At 40.8% G+C, this 19,327-nt stretch overlaps 1 protein-coding gene across 1 annotated transcript in view; it reads left to right on the top strand.

The window, feature by feature from the left end:
* Positions 1–352: 352 nt before the first annotated feature.
* LOC134444312 (GTPase IMAP family member 8-like) overlaps positions 353–19,327 on the top strand; it is a 21,983-nt gene continuing 3,008 nt past the window's right edge. Inside the window, exons 1-5 of the mRNA XM_063193651.1 lie at positions 353–599; positions 6,921–7,628; positions 9,752–10,456; positions 12,486–13,211; positions 18,478–19,071. Coding sequence (XP_063049721.1) covers positions 470–599; positions 6,921–7,628; positions 9,752–10,456; positions 12,486–13,211; positions 18,478–19,071 — 2,863 coding nt within the window. The 5' untranslated portion in view covers positions 353–469. The remainder of the gene's footprint in view (positions 600–6,920; positions 7,629–9,751; positions 10,457–12,485; positions 13,212–18,477; positions 19,072–19,327) is intronic.

Genomic DNA, 19,327 nt, shown 5'->3' with positions numbered 1-19,327 from the left:
AGTATTCTTTCCACCCCTGATAGCCTCTTACTGGAAATGGGCCTGGCGACAGGCCAATTCACTCTTGGCTGAAAACGCTGAACTACATTATAAGAACATTGCTAACAATGCAGGAAGTCTTAGGTAACCGATTAAGACTTGGCCATAAAGCTTGAAAGTGATGTCACTTCCCCCGATTTCATGGGACCTCAACGCTGTTTTTAGCCGAAAATCGTCGCATGTAATCCAATGGCGGCATTAAAATGATATTTCGATCCCCTTCGAGTTGTGCCACGAGCTCCAAATATGTTGTTTCTGATATTTTTGTTTAATTTTTCGTACTTCACATTTTTCATGCAGACGGCCTCGGAACAAAACATTGATACTTCTGCATGAATTATCTTTATCTAGCCTCTTAAACAGCATATTTGTAGCCCAGTGCATATAATGACTGAGATTGGAAGATAATTACTCTCTACCATGTTGTTAGATGGTCAGCTTAGGTCCCGTGAAATGCGGAACTAAGGGGCGGGACTTACCAAGCTCTATTACCATTTTGGTGACAATAATGACACCAAATAATGACAATATCTGTTATAATAGAGGGACTGCGTTATGGCGTTAAAGGCGGCCGGGGTACACCACATGACAGTCGGAGTACACCACATGATGGTTTTCTTGAACTACTTTGTACCCAGTGTGAGTACCACCAAGCCATGAGGTTATGTGATAGGGTATACAGTATCTTTACTTGAAATACTAATTTTCTAATGTAAGGGGGAAGAGGCTAGGGCTACAATAGAAAAGTAAATACAAAAATAATCATAAAAACACAAAAGGATGTGCAGGTCGTGGAAAGCTCAGCCTTAAAGCTCACGATGAGTTCAGAGCTCTTTCAAACAGTTTTTTCATGAGCTGGGACGGGACTGGGAACTGTCCATGGACCTATTCGTGAAGCATTTAGGTGCCAACTCTACATAGCATCGACAAATACGTAGAACATAAATACAGCCCGCTACCAGCTTTTCTGCACTCAGCATGGAGAGTGTGAATCAAGCCAATTTCCACCATGTGAGGACTAGTAGTAGTAGTAGTAGTAGTAGTAGTAGTAGTAGTAGTAGTAGTAGTAGTAGTAGTGTGAGGACTACCTCCTCATGCAAACTATGTGTGCCAACTATCAGTCTGGCATCTGGAAAGCAAGTCTTCAGCAGCATCCACAAATCCCAAGCCCACTTGACCATGTCTGGGCCAACGATGAAAATGTCCATCTCACTATACAGTGGATGTGGGGATATTCAGCCCCTGAGGCAGTGTTACAACTGATGTCTTGCAAGTACAGCCATCAATGTAAACTGCTGGATTGCCAATGTCTGAGAAGTAGCTGGAAATGCTGCACAACCCTCTGAAAACTTCAAACATGTGTATATCAGCATGAAGAGGATAATCATGGTGACATATTTACAGATGATTACTAGACTGAGTCAGATCCTGAGGACTGAAATAATGCTCTTTATTTATTCTTGCTGTTGCAGGAAAAGTTAAGAAAAAAAAGAAGATTTCATATGTTGTCATTTTTATCACATTTTGTCAATCACATATTGCTTTGGTGATTCTATTAGGTCAATTGGTATGGTCTAACAACCTCTTTAGGGTCTTGATTGAATGGAAAGCATCCCTGAGGAAATGTAGGCACCCTGTGTGGTCAACAAACTGCATAATAACAAAAAACAATACAGTTTTCACATTTCCGTTTTACTGGTCCACCATTTCAATGCATGATCATTCACTAACTACCTGTTTGCAATGGTTATCATGCCATGTTAATGTACAGTATGGTTATCACATGTTAGTATGTGTTTGTTCATTATGTTTTTTGTTTTTGTTTTACTGTTGGGGGAAATGTAATAATAATAAGCTTAATAAAAACAAAAACGGATTTCATATTTTATCACATTTTGTCATTCACATATTGCTGAGGTGATTCTATTGGCCTATTAGTGTGATCAAACAACTCCTGTAGGGTCCTGATAGAAGGGAAAGCATCCCTGAGGTCATTTAAGCACCCTGTGTGGTCAACAAACTACATAATAACAAAGAACCACAATGCAGATTTTTCACATTTCCATTTTACTGGTCCACCATTTCAACACATGATAACTACCAAAAAGCTACCTGTTTGCAATGGTTATCATGCCAAACTGTTCACTTGAGATGTCCAAGAAGTCAAAAAAACAGATTAGAACTTGCCCACCCGTTCGATTGCGAGAGGTCAATTTTTGGGTTCTGGCTCAAGGCCTAAATTGCATTGCACACAAAACATCATGACAAGTTGTCGTCTGGGGGCAGGCCAACTTGCTTCAGATTTATTCAGTGAATGAAACCAGTCGCATGCGTTCAGCTCGCCTGGAACAGGGCTTCGCCTTCGCCTTCGCGTCGCGTGTGTTCAAATGGGAACTCCCCTACCTAATGAAGTCTCCAAACAAACCTCTTCTCTCAATCCCGAAACTTTCCATTGAGTTATGGTTAGGATCAGTTATGTTTGTAAAACTGTTTATGTATGTAAAACTGACGCCATGTTTCCCTGTGTTTGGCAAGGGGATCTATTTCACTGCCTATTCGAATTGGCTGTTCTTCTCTGTAGCCACGGCTAAGCTAGCAATAGGAGACGCATTGTCTAAGGCCATATTATAAATGTCTACACATACAGTCATGGCCAAAAGTATTGGCACCCCTTCAATTCTGTTAGAAAATACTCAATTTCTTCCAGAAAATGGTTGCAATCACAAATTCTTTGTTATTAATATCTTCATTTGTTTTTCTTGCAATGAAAAAACACAAAAGATAATGAAAAAAAGTCAAATGAATGATCATTTTACACAAAACTTAAAAAATGGGCCGGACAAAAGTATTGACACCCTCAGCCTAATACTTGGTAGCACAACCTTTAGACAAAATATCTGCAAACAGCCACTTGCGGTAACCATCAATGAGCTTCCTACAACACTCCGATGGAATTTTAGACCATCCTTCTTGAGATTTGAAGGGTGCTTTCTCCAAACTGCCACTGTGAGACCCCTCCACAGGTTTTCTATGGGATTAGGGGGTGGACTCCTACATTATGCAGCAAAATTTGTTGATAATCTTCAGACTTCATAATTCCAAGCACATGGTCAAGCAGTCCAGTGCCAGAGGCAGCAAAGCAACCTCAAAACATCAGGGAACCTCTGCCATGTTTGACTGTACGGACCGTATTCTTTTCTTTGAAGCCCTCAGTGTTTTCCTGTCCATTCAAATGAATGCAGGAAAAAAGATGAGGCCTTCAAAGAAAATAACACGGTCCGTACAGTCAAACATGGCAGAGGTTCCCTGATGTTTTGAGGTTGCTTTGCTGCCTCTGGCACTGGACTGCTTGACCGTGTGCATGAAATTATGAAGTCTAAAGACTATCAACAAATTTTGCAGCATAATGTAGGAGCCCACCCCCTAATCCCATAGAAAACCCGTGGAGAGATCTCACAATGATAGTTTGGAGAAAGCACCCTTCAAATCACCTCAAGGATGGTCTAAAATTCCAGTAGAGTGTTGTAGGAAGCTCATTGATGGTTACTGCAAGTGGCTGTTTGCAGATATTTTGTCTAAAGGTTGTGCTACCAAGTATTAGGCTGAGGGTGTCAATACTTTTGTCCGGCCCATTTTTTGAGTTTTGTGTAAAATGATCATTCATTTGACGTTGTTTCATTCTCTTTTGTGTTTTTTCATTGCAAGAAAAACAAATGAAGATATTAATAACAAAGAATTTGTGATTGCAATCACTTTCTGGAAGAAATTGAGTATTTTCTAACAGAATTGAAGGGGTGCCAATACTTTTGGCCATGACTGTATACAATCAACTTGTGGGAAAATATAATGTCACTAAACATAAACCACCAAGACAACTTGCATTTGGAATGTATTTGGGCTTGAATTAGAGGAAATTATGTGCAAAATCTCACAACGCCGATCCTCCTTTGTTTTGAAATAGTGACTTGCAACGCAACTTCCACGTCTGGGTTTTCAGATGGAAATTACTCGAAAAAAATACACTAAGAGGGGTCGAAATTCTTGGAAAGGATTGAAGTACCACATGTCTGCCACCCAGTGGAAAGGATTATGGACAAGATTTTACACTCTATTCGACGTGACAGCCCACCTAATTCAATACCGCGACCTGTCGCAATTTTGCGACGACGGCATTAAAAGGGTTAAGGGTCTAAAGTCACAATTTATGTACCGCTGGAGCTTCAACAAGAGATAATTATCCACAGAATTAACCAAAAAAATGATGTCACACCACAGGACCTTATTTTATGCGACAAAGTTTCATAAGTCCATACGGTCTCAGAAAAACAGGAAAAAAATTAAGCATTGCCACTTGCTAAAATAGACACCTTGAAAAACATGCCAGGGTTGTTTAGACAAATGACTGAGCTTTGATTATTTATTTAAAAATGTTTTAATATGTAGAACCAGGCTTGCCTCAGTCACACCATAGGACAAATGTGACATTTGACTCAAAATTAAGTATACTTATTTAAGCTCTGGATTTATTACACATTACTTTTTCACAACAACGACATTAGTTTAATCATTTAAAGCATTGACAATTTTGAAAGCATGAATTTACTTAATTTTAAGAGCCTGCGACAGCAAAATTTACACGTCACGTCATCTACCCAAATAGGGACGGAGGAAAGATGTATACGAGTATGGACACTGTAAATAGAGATGGAGGAAAGATGTAGAGGACTATAGAGACTGTAAATAACTGATGGAGGAAAGATGTAGAGGAGTAGAGACACTGTAAATAGGGATGGAGGAATGGGAAAGAGGAGTGAAGATAAGGAGGGAAAGCGAAGTACTCCTGCCCCTCTGTTTGTGTGTGTGTGTGTGTGTGTGTGTGTGTGTGTGTGTGTGTGTGTGTGTGTGTGTGTGTGTGTGTGTGTGTGTGTGTGTGTGTGTGTGTGTGTGTGTGTGTGTGTGTGTGTGTGTGTGTGTGTGTGTGTGTGTGTGTGCATGCATGTGTGTGATGCCTCTGTCATTTAAAAGCATCTGTTGAGTAATTCAATATCTCTCACTATCACTTCCCAGTCTCAATAAACAGCAGGATCATGTTACACGTCAACAGGCTCACCACTAGATCTAAAGCACAGAATAGTGTGTGCGGGCGTGCCTGTGTGCATGCGTGCCTGCGTGCGTGCGTGCATGCGTGGGTGTGTGCATGCGTGTCTGTCTGTGTGTGTGCGTGTGTGTGTGTGTGTAAAGCATAGTTGAAAGATACTATTTATTTCTTTTGATGAAGGCTGTGCAGATATAGGCCTAGTATGTTTAGACTAAACCATTTATTTTAGTTAACATTCTAAACTCATCACATGAAGCGACCAAACCCTTGTTTACCACTGGGCCTAATCAAGTTGGACTGCGAACTCTTACCTGTAAACCATGCTGTCTTATCAGCTGTAATAAACCACCTCTGGCTTGAACATTACAATACATGTCACAATACTACAAGTATGTAGCCTACATGTCTGTATTGAACAGTACAATACGTGTCACAATAGTACGTCGCCAACATGTCTGTACATTAGCTCTACATTAGTCAGAGGAGAAGAGACTCTAGCACCGAGGAGAGGAGAAACACAATTTGTAACGGGACATTTACAGCAGCAACATATTTCAGGTGAGCGTTTTTATAAGACATTTGTAGTGTCATATCAACTCTGGCTATCGTCTGTGTTGGGTAGACAAAATGAGATTGTCATCGTAATCCTGTAAGACTGTAGTGAACAAATGATCTGACCTAAACGCAGAGATCTAAATAGCATGTACGTAATGCTTGTCTGTTACAGATAAAATGTTTAGGCCTACAGTTCATGAGTGTAGCTCTAACAGGCTTCAGTATGAGGTCTTTTTGATAATCACAAGGCTATTTGGAAAGCAATGGCTTATGGGTAATGATTAATCCTGGTCATTGGCTGGATTGCTGAGAGGGTAATTTCTGGCTAGTGTTCAGAAAACTATAGGGCCATGTTAAATAGTGTAATGTAAAGTTGTGTTAAAATTCACTGGTCTGAAGCAAATGCAATAGGCACGTGAATAAACAAGTATTTCCTTCCTCCTTCTCATTTACAGACCAGTGATCATTTTAACCAGGGTCACTGTATACCTGATATTCATGACCATGATACTATGGCAATCACAACATTTAATTAATTACAACAGTAAATACAGTAAAGGCATTCAGTAATTGATTCTGATTGTGACTATTTAATTGCATCGCTTGTTGAACCATGACATGCACTGAAGAAAAATAAATGCTCTACAATAATTCAGTAAATGATTCTGATTGTAACTACTGAATGTTTTGTGGATACACACAGTACCACAGCACAAACCCATCTACTTTGTAAAACTCATGAGACAAGAAAATGTGCTGCATGTACATACAGCAATTGGTTCTGATTGTTATTGTTAAATATTTTGTGAAAACAGCAGTACACAGCCCAAACCCATCTAAAACGCCCATCACTGGTGACCAATGGCATCCTCTGGGTCCAGGCCTCATGCAGGTGAGTCTGTTGCTGAACATGAAACACTGAATGAAATGTCTGTGACACCAAGCTCTCGTTGGTATTTTTGCTGGTCCTGCATTCAATCTTTTTGAGACAGATGTGCGTGTTTTTCTCTTTTCAACTACTCTACTGCTGAGCATCCCATAATAATGTCTTCACTACTGTTCCTCCTGCTGCATATCCATGGCAATGACATCTGCACAAACTACAAAAGTGGTTGATGTTCTTAGACAATAATTTCACTAACTACAATGTTCAGATGCAAAACATGACCATTTCTACACGATTAAGACTGTATAACTAAGATTCTGAAACTAATATGCATTTATATAGGTCATGTCACCCCTGATGAAGAAGACTTGAGGATTTTACTGCTCGGATATAGACATGGGGGAAAGAGTTCATCAGGAAACACCATCCTGGGCAGAGTGGAGTTTGATACTGCAGGGAGAACCGCACAGTGTGTGAAGAGACAGGGAGAAGTAGCAGGGAGACACGTCACTGTGGTGGAAGCTCCAGGATGGGATGGTATATCTATTGAATATGCACCCAACATAATCAAAGAGGAGATTGAGCTCAGTGTGTCTCTGTGTCCTCCTGGACCCCACATTTTACTGCTGGCTAGAGATGTGGACAGATCATTCACAGCGGAACACAGAAGATCAGTGCAGCAACACCTGGAGCTTCTGGGTGAGAGAGTGTGGAGTCAGACTATAGTGCTGTTCACCCATGGAGACCTGCTGAGAGACACACCCATTGAGCAGCACATTGAGAGTGAAGGAGAGAGTCTGCAGTGGCTGGTAGAGAAATGTGGGAACAGATATCATGTCCTCAACAATGAGAGGAGAGATGACCACATGCAGGTCACACAGCTGATGAAGAAGATAGAAGAGATGGTGGCAGCAAACAGAGGACAGTGTTATGAGACGGATAGATGGAGAATAGAAGAGTTGGAGGAGAAGAGGAGGAGAGCTGAAGAGAGAGGGACAGAGAGGATGATGAAGGTGAAGAGAGAGAGAGAATCACTCCGATCTCAGATGGGTGAGTAGGGGTATATTGTTTCATTTTTTAAACAAAATGTATACAAATATATAGTTCAGGCATGAAAATCCCTCACCTTTCGGCGAATTTCGCCGTTTTGAAATCAAAATGGGTCATTTCTGTGAATCGTGTAGATCCGAGGAGAAAATTTTAGGGGTAGGGGGGGGGGGGTGTCGAGCGAGGAGAAAAGTGTAGCGCCAAGTTACTGTATCATTGTGTAGCGCTCTACCGCAGAAAACTTTCCACAACTGACAATGACGTTTGACCAATCACAGCATTTGTTGCTGTCGGCACAGCCAATAACGTGAACGAGCTCAATCTAAGTCCCGCCCTTCATACTTATCTTTGAAAGCGTTTTAAACAGGTGAAGATTTGTTCTGCGGGGCTGGCGTGGTTGTATCAAATATCTTTCTTTTTAGTTCTAGAACATCTCTGATTATAAGAAAATGTCCAAACGATCTGTCACAGATAGTCTACATGTTTCCCAGAGAGGTAGCTATTTGAGATCATGATTCTTGTTATGAGAACATCAAGACGCAAGCATTTCGATGAGAAGGGAGTGGATGTAGTTAGCCACAGAAGTTAAGCTGTTTTCCTAATAATTTGAAACCGCATTTGCCCTGCCCACGTGAAAAAGTATTTATTCTCAAATGAGCTCCCTTAATGAAAGCTTGGGTAGGCTTACGGCACGTTTTCCTGACGGCTATTTTAACGGGTCTGTGCGCTACGGAATGGCGAAATAGTATGCGCTACGGCCGGGGAAGAAGCGCATATCTACGCGAGGCATCCAACGTCATGCTTCGAATGCTGCGGCTTCTTATAGCACGCACGAGAGAGAGGGAGAGGGAGAAAGAGCGAAGCCTAACTTAGTCAATCGTTTGACACGGGACAAATTGTTTTAGGAATCATGCCAAGTTTTTTGTAATCCCTTGGTAGCCTACATCTAAATGACATATTAAAAATCTAGTGGAACACGGTCAAACTGTTTTTTTTTTTCACGGTCAAAGTTGGAGCTTTCCTATTATTTTTTTTATAGGGAAACAGATATACTAGGTGAATGGACAAAATTTTCAGTAGTTTATCCAAACTGTGTCAAAGATTTTTTTGTATTACAAGTTGTCTGAAATATGATGATTAACTGTTCAAACGAGATCACAACCAGGCAAGCGTTGAGGGGACATTGGATAGTGTTGAGAGGAGGGGGTGCTTAGTTGCCATTGGGGGGCATTAGTCTATTATAAGGGGGGCATTGGCAGGGTTTTGATGAGGTCAAGGGGGAATTTATTTTTTAAAAAGCCTGAGAACCAAAACCCATTCTATCTATCTATCTATCTGTCTGTCTGTCTGTCTGTCTGTCTGTCTGTCTGTCTGTCTGTCTGTCTGTCTGTCTGTCTGTCTGTCTGTCTGTCTGTCTGTCTGTCTGTCTGCCCCCCTCATCAGACATGACAGCATGACAATCATGAAGTAACGAAGATGGTTGACAGTTCTTCTTATGTTCACTGTCCCTGGGTCGCTACAGTATGCTCAAAATTCATAATTTAAAGACGGTTTTAGCTAAATTTTCTCCCATGGGAGACCATGCCCCCAGACCCCCCTAGTATGACTCAACACTATCCCCCAAAAACGCCACTGCACACCACACATTCGCGCGCACCGCTGCAGCACACGCGCCGCGCCGCGCAGCGCCGCTCCGTGCCACCGCGCCACGCCGCACCTTTCTCACCTTTTTCACCCCTGACCCGTTTTCATGCCTGATAGTTTTGTCTCCATTTCTGTGGATCTAAGAGTTGCATTCTCCCTCAGTTATTAACATAAAACATTGCTTACAAAAAACTGAACATGTACAACTTTCTGGTTCCAAAACCATATCCCTATATATTAGGCCGCTTCTGTCCTATTAAAATAACACCAATGACAGCATTAACAGCCGTGAATTTAAGACATAAATATTACTGATGTTGAAACATATTGACAACATGTTTCCAGTCTAATAATTTCTTAAATTAATAGCTTACGGTAATAGCATGAATTTATCACAACACATTATTTGATTAAATGGTTGTAATTTCTATTGATAAAGAAATGTATAGACCTGAATCATCACTTGTGTTTCTTCCTGCCAGGTGATTTTCTGCACTTGTCAGAGTTGAGGATTTTGCTGCTGGGAGCCAGATACGAAGGGAAGAGTTCATCAGGGAACACCATCCTGGGCAGAGAGGAGTTTGATACTGTAGGGAGAACAGCTCAGTGTGTGAAGAGACAGGGAGAAGTAGCAGGCAGACACATCACTGTGGTGGATGCTCCAGGATGGAATACTGAGACTACAGAAGAAACGTCCATCATGACCAAAGAGGAGATTGAGCTCAGTGTGTCTCTGTGTCCTCCTGGACCCCATGCTCTACTGCTGGTCATAGATGTGGATAAAGCATTCACAGAGATATACAGAATATCAGTGCAGCAACACCTGGAGCTTCTGGGTGAGAGAGTGTGGAATCACACTATAGTGCTGTTCACCTGTGGAGACCGGCTGGGAGACAGACCTATTGAGCAGTATATTGAGAGTGAAGGTGAGAGTCTGCAGTGGCTGGTAGAGAAATGTGGGAGCAGATATCATGTCTTCAACAATAAGAAGAGAGATGACAACATGCAGGTCACACAGCTGATGGAGAAGATAGAAGAGATGGTGGCAGCAAACAGAGGACAGTGTTATGAGATGGAGAGAAAGAGAATAGAAGAGTTGGAGCAGAAGAGAAGGAGAGATGAAGAGAGAGTGAAAGAGAGGAGGATGACAGTGAAGAGAGAGAGAGAATCTTTTCGATCACAGATGGGTGAGTTGGGGTATATTTTTTCTTTCTTAAGACATTTATATTAAACATATACAGTGGTGCTCATATGTTTACATACCCCAGCAGAATATGTGCTTTCTTGGCAATTTCTCACAAAATATGAAGGATTACACAAAACCTTTTTTTTCACTCATTGCTAGTGACTGGCTTAAGATATTTATTAGCAATCTTCTGTGTTTACTCTTTCAAAAGCATGATCACAACCTTAACTACCCAAATGACCCTGTTCAAAAGTTTACATACCCTAGTTTCTGATGCTGAATATGGCCCTATTTAGCATCAGGGACCGCTCTAAATGGTTTGTGGTAGTTGTGGATAAGGCTCTTAATGTTCTCAGATGACAAAACAGCACATTCTTCCTGGCAGAATGGTTGTTTCCTATAATATTTTTGGGTGTCTTGCTGGAACCTCACATTTGAGGTTTCCCCTGAGTGGCTCAATGATGTTGAGATCAGGAGAGTGAGATGGTCGCTCAAAAACCTTCATTTTATTCTTTCTGAAGCTAATGACGGGTTGATTTGGCTTTCTGTGTTGAAATATTGTCATGTTGGCATGTCCAAACAATGGACCATGTGCAGTTTCAAGGCTGATGAGTGTCAAGTTTCCTCCAGTATTTTTCACAGGGCAATGTATTCATCATTCTGTGAGTATGGACCAAAAGTGCAGTGCATTTGTAACTCAAATGTCCCCATGACATCAGTGGTCCAGGGAAGGGATGGTGTAACTTTCATCATAGGCTCCGTTGACTGTTCTCCAAATGGTACTGTTAATAGTGGCTGAAAAAAGTTCCATATTGATCTCATTTTTCCAAATGACTTTGTCACAGGCATTCTGATGCTTCTCACTATGCTATTTGGTGTATCATATGCAAAATAACATGTTTGCATTTTTGTAGTAATGGCTTTCTCCTGGCAACCCCCAACAGCCCATCTCTCCTCAAGTGCCTCATTGCTGTGCAGTTTAAAACATTTGTTGATGTTGTCCTATATTTCACCTGAAGTTATTTTTTGATTGTCCTTTGCCTCCTGAACAATTTGCCTTGCAATGATCATTGCAATGCAATGATTCCCTTGCCCAATGGCTTGATTCCAACCAGACCCCCTCATATTGCATTTCTGAATTGAAATTCCAACAGTGCCAACATGACAATATTTCGACACAGAAAGCCAAATCAACCCGTCATTAGCTTCAGAAAGAATAAAATGAAGGTTTTTGAGCGACCATCTCACTCTCCTGATCTCAACATCATTGAGCCACTCAGGGGAAACCTCAAATGTGAGGTTCCAGCAAGACACCCAAAGACATTATAGGAAACTACCATTCTGCCAGGAAGAATGTGCTGTTTTGTCATCTGAGAACATTAAGAACCTTATCCACAACTACCACAAACTATTTAGAGCGGTCCTTGATGTTAAACAGGGCCATATTCAGCATCAGAAACTAGGGTATGTAAACTTTTGAACAGGGTCATTTGGGTAGTTTGGGTTGTGATCATGCTTTTGAAAGAGTAAACACAGATGATTGCTAATAAATGTCTTAAGCCAGTCACTAGCAATGAGTGAAAAAAAAGGTTTTGTGTAATCCTTCATATTTTGTGAGAAATCGCAGAGAAAGCACATATTCTGCTGGGGTATGTAAACATATGAGCACCACTGTATAGTGTTGTCTCCATTGTTGTGGATCTAAGAGTTGCATTCTCCCTCAGTCATTAACATAAAACATCGATTACAAAAACACATACAACTTTCTGATTCTAAAACCGAATCCCTTTTCCATTAGGCCACTACTGTCTCATTAAAACAACACCAATGGAAGCATTATTAGCCATGAATTAAAGACATAAATATTACTGATGTTGAAACATACTGACAACATGTTTCCAGTCTTATGTCTTAAATTACTAGCTTAATAGCATGCATTTAGCACAAGAAATGATTTGATTAAATGGTTGTAATTTCCATTGATATAAAATGTGTAGACCTGAAGCATCACATGTGTTTCTTCCTGACAGGTGATTGTCTTCATTTGTCAGAGTTAAGGATTGTGCTGCTGGGACACAGATTTGCTGGGAAGAGTTCATCAGGAAACACCATCCTGGGCAGAGAGGAGTTTGAAACTTTAAGGAGAACAGCTCAGTGTGTAAAGAAACACAGAGAAGTAGCAAGGCGACATATCACTGTGGTGGAGGCTCCAGGATGGTGGGGGAGTGCAACAGAATCTGCAATGTATCTCATAGATAAACCCTTCAACCTTCCCAAAAAGGACATCAAGCACAGTATGTATCAATGTCTTCCTGGACCCCACGCTATACTGCTGGTCATAGGAGTGGATATGGCAATCACAAGGACATACAGGAGATCAGTACAGGAACACCTGGAGCTTCTGGGTGAGAGAGTGTGGAGTCACACTATAGTGCTGTTCACCTGTGGAGACTGGCTGGGAGACACACCCATTGAGCAGCACATTGAGAGTGAAGGAGAGAGTCTGAAGTGGCTGGTAGAGAAATGTGGGAACAGATATCATGTCCTCAACAATAAGAGGAGAGATGATCACATGCAGGTCACACAGCTGATGGAGAAGATAGAAAAGATGGTGGCAGCAAACAGAGGACAGTGTTATGAGATGGATAGACAGAGAATAGAGGAGTTGGAGGAGAAATGGAGGAGAGATGAAGAGAGTGGAAAAGACAGGATGATGAAGGTGAAGAGAGAGCGAGATTCACTCAGATCACTGATGGGTGAGTTTTAGCTTGCTTTTACAAATAGTTTTTTTTTATTCACTTTTTAGATGCGTCCAGCATCTCTATAACAGGGTCTGTCTGTCCGTCCGTCCGTCTGAAACGCTTTCATTAAATTTCCATCCGTCTGAAACGCTTTCATTAAATTGTTGTCCGTCTGAAACGCTTTCATTCAATTGTTGTCCGTCTGAAACGCTTTCTTTAAATTGTTCCTTCCTGTGGCCACAAGGCGGCAGACTACGGAGCGAATGCGTGCAAGCATAGCCTTTCCACAGGGTCATTCCAGCTGGAATCAGCAAATGGTCCCCACTCGACGCCCTCGGATTTGCTTGAAAAAAATATATGTGATGGCTTAAACATCCAATAGAACATATCCACCATTGCAGATTTCAGCTGTGCATACTTTTTCCACAAAAAATCTGTAACTAAGGACACCCCTCCCCCTGATTTGGTGTCACTGCCTGAGTGACCATATTCAGACTTAATTATCTCCAAAACTGTTTGTAGTAGGTCCATTATTTTTTCATTGCAGCACTGTATGTCAAATTACACCTTAATGCTGGCCCTCTACTTTTTTTTGAAATTAAAATTGCAAGGGTTTTCAGATGTCCATAAAAACCTCAAATTTCAACATTCAAGGTTCATCCTTGGTACATTGTCAGATATGTTCCATGCCTTTCACATCACATCATATTTAATATAAGGGTCCAATGGTTGTTGAGATGCAGAGGTCCAAAGATGGGCAAAAACTAATTTATACCATTATTTGGAGCCATATTCCCAATCTATGACACCAGTTGTGATCTTGCTGTTTGGTGTCTCTGAAAGGTAATATTTTTATTCACAACATATCTAAAAATTGGGATGGTGTTTTGCCCCATTATTTTTATAATGAATTTTAAAAACTCATTCCTGTGTGACATGCAGGTGTACCTTAGAAGCCCTGTTACCTTAGAAAAATTGGGTTTAATACACCTAAAATGAATAGCCAAGTCAGTGTACACTAAAACCTAAAATCTCTAATACCAAATAGGTGATTTTATACTTGTTCAGCTCAGTATTTCAGTATTTCTGACTTAACCCTCAAATCCATCCTAAGAAGGTGGCCAATCCCCTTGATTTTTGTGTACCATTTTCACACAAAGATGGCGGCTCACGGAGCCAATGGCATAGTTCCAAAATAGTTCCAGGAAGTCAGCATCATGGGAAGGAAACAATACACCATTGTTTGGAGCAATATTTCCAATATATGACAGCGGTTGTGAACTTGCTGTTTGTTGTTTCTGGAAGAGGATATTCTTTTTAACATCATATCTAAAAATGGGGATGGTGTTTTGCCCCTTTATTTGTATAATGCCTTTTCAAATCTCAATGCAGTGTGGCATGCATCCCTCAAATCCATCCAAAGTGGCGTCATGAAAAAAAAACCCACCATTTTTTACAGCAATACCTCCAAAGTATGACACCAGCTGTGAACTTGTTTTTTGTTGTGTCTGGAAGAAGATATTTTTATTAACAACATAGCAAAAACATAGAATGGTGTTTTGCCTCATTTCTTTTAATGATCGTAAAGCGCATTGCTGTGTGACATAAGCCTGTGATCAAATAGTGCCGAGGGAAGCGGAAGTGGTGAATTGTTCTGGGCCAAGGACATGGGGGAATCAAGATTGGGTACTCATTACATTGCATTGGGAAGGGGTCTCTTCAGACTTTATCCCGGGCCCAGCCAAAGCTGTTAACACCCCTGCTTGTTCAGCTCAGTATTTCTGATTTTTTTTTCTGGGATTCTGGCCTCATCTTTTTAAGTGTACTATCGGCCAGATGATCAAGTGACTACGCAACATGTTCTCACCGGCGCTACGTTAGCAATAAATTCAAGATGGTTGAGAGAAGTCATTTAAAAAAACAAACTGGAAATAACACAAGGCGTTGATATGATTTCCTTGATCCAACAAAGCAGGAATTAAATACTCTATATAACCAAGACTATTGTTGTTATTGCTGATGGTGATTTAATATTTGAAAAAAATATAAAATGAATGAAACAAGTCAGGAACTTTCAATGCTCTGGACTGTGACAAAACATTTTGTACACACTTAACTTTCTATCACCAGTTGCATTGTATGAGTTGACTGTACAAGGTAGCTTGCCATTGTCAATGATGATGCATTAGGTATCTGCACTCATATTGTTGAGCACAATCTTCCTTCATTGGCAGTTCAATGAGGAACACCTTGAAGAACTATAGAGATGCTGATTTCAGTAAGCATACCACTACCATGCTCAGGGCACTTCGGTCAGGGGAGGATGATGGGGGGTGGGAAGTTCTACAATCAGGATACCTCTTTACAAACTGTCTCCTCCTATGTGTCATCTCTAATCAAGTTTTACTTTCCTATGCGACCATAAAACAGTCCCACCCCCACCAACAGTCACCACGACAGAGGTACCCTGACTGTAGAACTGTTCCCCGCCCCCAATCCTCCACCATATCTGAACGATTTTGCATGCTGCAAAGCTTCCTTTCGGCTTCCATCATCTCACCTGGATCAATGTGATGACAAACTTTATAAGTAATGAACGTTGTGTACAAGCATCCAAACCATGATTATTGAAATCACTGCTGCTAACCTGCAATCCACTTGTTAGCATTGTTGTGGGATATTATTGCAATGATGCAAGCAGCTGACTTAGATCGCAACAATGTGACAAGAACCACACGGTTGTCTGGTGCCAATATGAACTTTTGTGCCTTCAATATTCACCTGATATTGAATACTGCATGCAAGCAAACTCTTCTAACAAAAACTCCAGGACCATGCTGTCAAAATAGTTTGAGGGAATCTCTAGCCAGTATGAATCAAGTTATTTTGCAATACAGCTGGTAACTTAACGAGTAAGACACAAGCTTCATAGCAAATATAAAGTTACAGGTGCTGATTGAAAGATTAGTTAGGATGGGAGTCCTTGTTGCAAACAAGAGTGCTACAATTCTTTAATCCTCTCCTATTTCATCACTTTATTCCAAGACTACTACTACCACTACTACTACTACTACTACTACTACTACTACTACTACTACTACTACTAAAATGATGATGATAATTATTATTATGATTTTACAATTAAAATAATGAATGTCTATCAAAGCCATGTGCAATGTGCTATTCTTGCTGTGTGCCATCAATCAATTTATTTTCAAATGTTATGGTTTCCCTAGAATTTGCTTTGTCATTCACAGGGTAGCCATCTTGTTTTCACTGTTAAGGTGACATCAGAGCCATGGATTTGAGAGTTCCGACAAGTCGGTTGGTGACATGGTCCTCATAGCTTCAAGTAATTGTAGCCAATTGAGATTTTGAACTCCATTATAAAAAGAATGAGGCAAAACACCATCCCAATTTTTTGATATGTTGTTTAAAAAAACATCCTCTTTCAGAAACACCAAACAGAAAGCTCCTACCTAGTGTCATAGATTGGAAATATTGCTCCAAACATTGGTGCGAATTAATTTTTTCCCATCTTTGTACCTCTGTATCTCAACAACCATTGGAGCCTTTTGTTAGATATACTATGATGTGAAAGTCATGGTACATATCAGACCATTTACCAAGGATGAACCTTAAATGTAGAACTTTGAGGTCTTTACAGACATTTGGAAACCCTAGAACATATGATATCTACAAAAAGTAGAGGCACATTATTACGGTGTGATTTGACTTACAGTGCTGCAAATTGTAATATATGATATTCAGGTCTGGGACTCTTAGCCCTGAAAATATAATGAATCTGACACAAATAGTTCTGGAGATAATTGAGTCTGAACATGGTCACTCATGCAATGTCGCTAAAACAAGCGTAGGGGGTGTCCTTATTTACAGATTTTTTGTGCCAAAAGTATCTACAGCTGAGTTCTGATATTGTGGATATGATCTATTGGATGTTTAAGCCATCACATACATTTTTTTCAGGCAAATCCGAGGGGGTCGAGTGGGAGATTTTTCAGAAATTTGCTGATTCCAGCTGGAATGACCCCACAGCCCTTATAAGAACCGGATGCTAACGTTGGCGAAAAGTAGCCTAGCCACAGGCTAACTGACAAACGTGAGGCCAACAACTCAGCCGATCGTGATGTACGCCACAAATAGACCAATCGACCTCATATTTAGACACTACAATGTTGATTTCTGCCTTCGATTTTCATCAGTTAAGAAATCTAGCGTCGGATTAACACATTATGTAAGGTAGTAAAGCGAGTTGCCGCCATGTTTGTTTTCCAGAATCACCCGGGTAGAGAGCTCACGTGCAGCATTCTGGGTAATTGAGTTTCACGTTATTAATGCACAAAATGCGTGTTTTTAAAAATAATGCTGCAGTGAGTTTTAAAAAATCAATCCAACTGCCATTTGGAAGGGCAATGGTGCTTTTTGTTGCGCTCAGAGAGAGTACAGGAGAGAACGCGTCTTTCGTAATTGCTTTGCAGTCGTGTGCATTTGATAAACTCTGGCACGGACGTTCACTGCTTTGTGCCTTGACGGTGAAGCTGGTATTGAAAAAAAGTCCATAATTCACCTAAAGGGTCAACCCATAAGCGCATGATTCACCCAAACGGTTTTATTTATTTATTATTTGTCGATGTTTAGATTCTTTCCCACATGCACATAATGCTGAAATGGTGTGATACTAAAGGTTGTTAGGCCTAATAAATGTCTGGTAATTTGTAATGTAGCCTACTTCATCTAGGCTATGTGAAATTTCAAATCATAGCTTATGGTTCTTTTGAAATTCCAAGAATGATGATAAGCTTATTATACCCTAAACTGCAAAAAATAAAGCCATGTCTCGCCATTTTGCTGCCTTGCTGCCTGCCACAATATTTGGAGTGTCCATGATGACCAATAAACAAAAAGTACATCCTCGGGGGGCGTTGACAGGCTAGGAGGAGGCCAGGGGGGGCGTTTGGGGGGGAAAATGGCATAGTTGGAACTGGCATAGAGGGACGCATCTGTTGTCCGCCTGTCGGCCTTGTTAATTCATCATATGACTACATTTACATTCTTCTCCATGGTATTTGCATTTTACAGAATATCAATTAAAAGCAGGGCTCTTATGATTTCTGATATCATAAAGATACTGCGCAATATTTTGGAAGTACTATGTGCTGTACAACAGGGTTGAACTGAATTTGTATGGATTTGATTTATGTAAGACAGCTGCATTTATAATAAGGTGAACTGCAGTCTCACTTGTGATTCTTCCTGTCAGGTGATTCTCATCATTTGTCAGAGTTGAGAATTGTGCTGCTGGGACACAGATTTGCTGGAAAGAGTTCAACAGGAAACACAATCATTGGCAGAAAGGAGTTTGATACTGATGGGAGAACAGCTAAGTGTGTGAAGAGACAGGGAGAAGTAGCAGGCAGACACGTCACTGTGGTGGAGGCTCCTGGATGGAATACTTCCACAATACAAGAGACACCTAACATGACAAAGGAGGAGATTGAGCTCAGCGTGTTTCTATGTCGTCCTGGACTCCATGCTCTACTGCTGGTCATATGTGTGAGAAGATCATTTATTGAGGAACGGATAAGATCAGTGCAGGAGCACCTGGCCCTTCTGGGTGAGAGAGTTTGGAGTCAAACTATAGTGCTGTTCACCTGTGGAGACTGGCTGGGAGACACAGCCATTGAGAAACACATCGAGAGTGAAGGAGAGAGTCTGCAGTGGCTGGTAGAGAAATGTGGGAACAGATATCATGTCCTCAACAATAAGAGGAGAGATGACCACATGCAGGTCACACAGCTGATGGAGAAGATAGAAGAGATGGTGGCAGCAAACAGAGGACAGTGTTATGAGAACCGTAAGTTATTCATCCTTCAATGTAAGAAATTAAATTATATATTTTTTTAGATAAGTCTCTAATTAATGTTTAAATTGTGAAATGGAATGAGTGTAAAGGCTGCTGTTTCATAGTGAAGGGGGGAGCAAAGCTAGTCTGGCTCTCATGCAGACCCTTCGTGCATCTTCGTTAACCTTTGTGAGCTCGCTCGAGGGTCTGGAAATCTTAGACGAGTCCGAATGAAATCAGATATTTGACATCCTGTCCAATCAGAATC

The sequence above is a fragment of the Engraulis encrasicolus genome, unplaced genomic scaffold, assembly GCF_034702125.1.
Source record: "Engraulis encrasicolus isolate BLACKSEA-1 unplaced genomic scaffold, IST_EnEncr_1.0 scaffold_50_np1212, whole genome shotgun sequence".
Taxonomy (NCBI): domain Eukaryota; kingdom Metazoa; phylum Chordata; class Actinopteri; order Clupeiformes; family Engraulidae; genus Engraulis; species Engraulis encrasicolus.
Note: the sequence above shows the minus strand (reverse complement) of the source record. Positions and strands in the feature narration are given on the sequence as shown.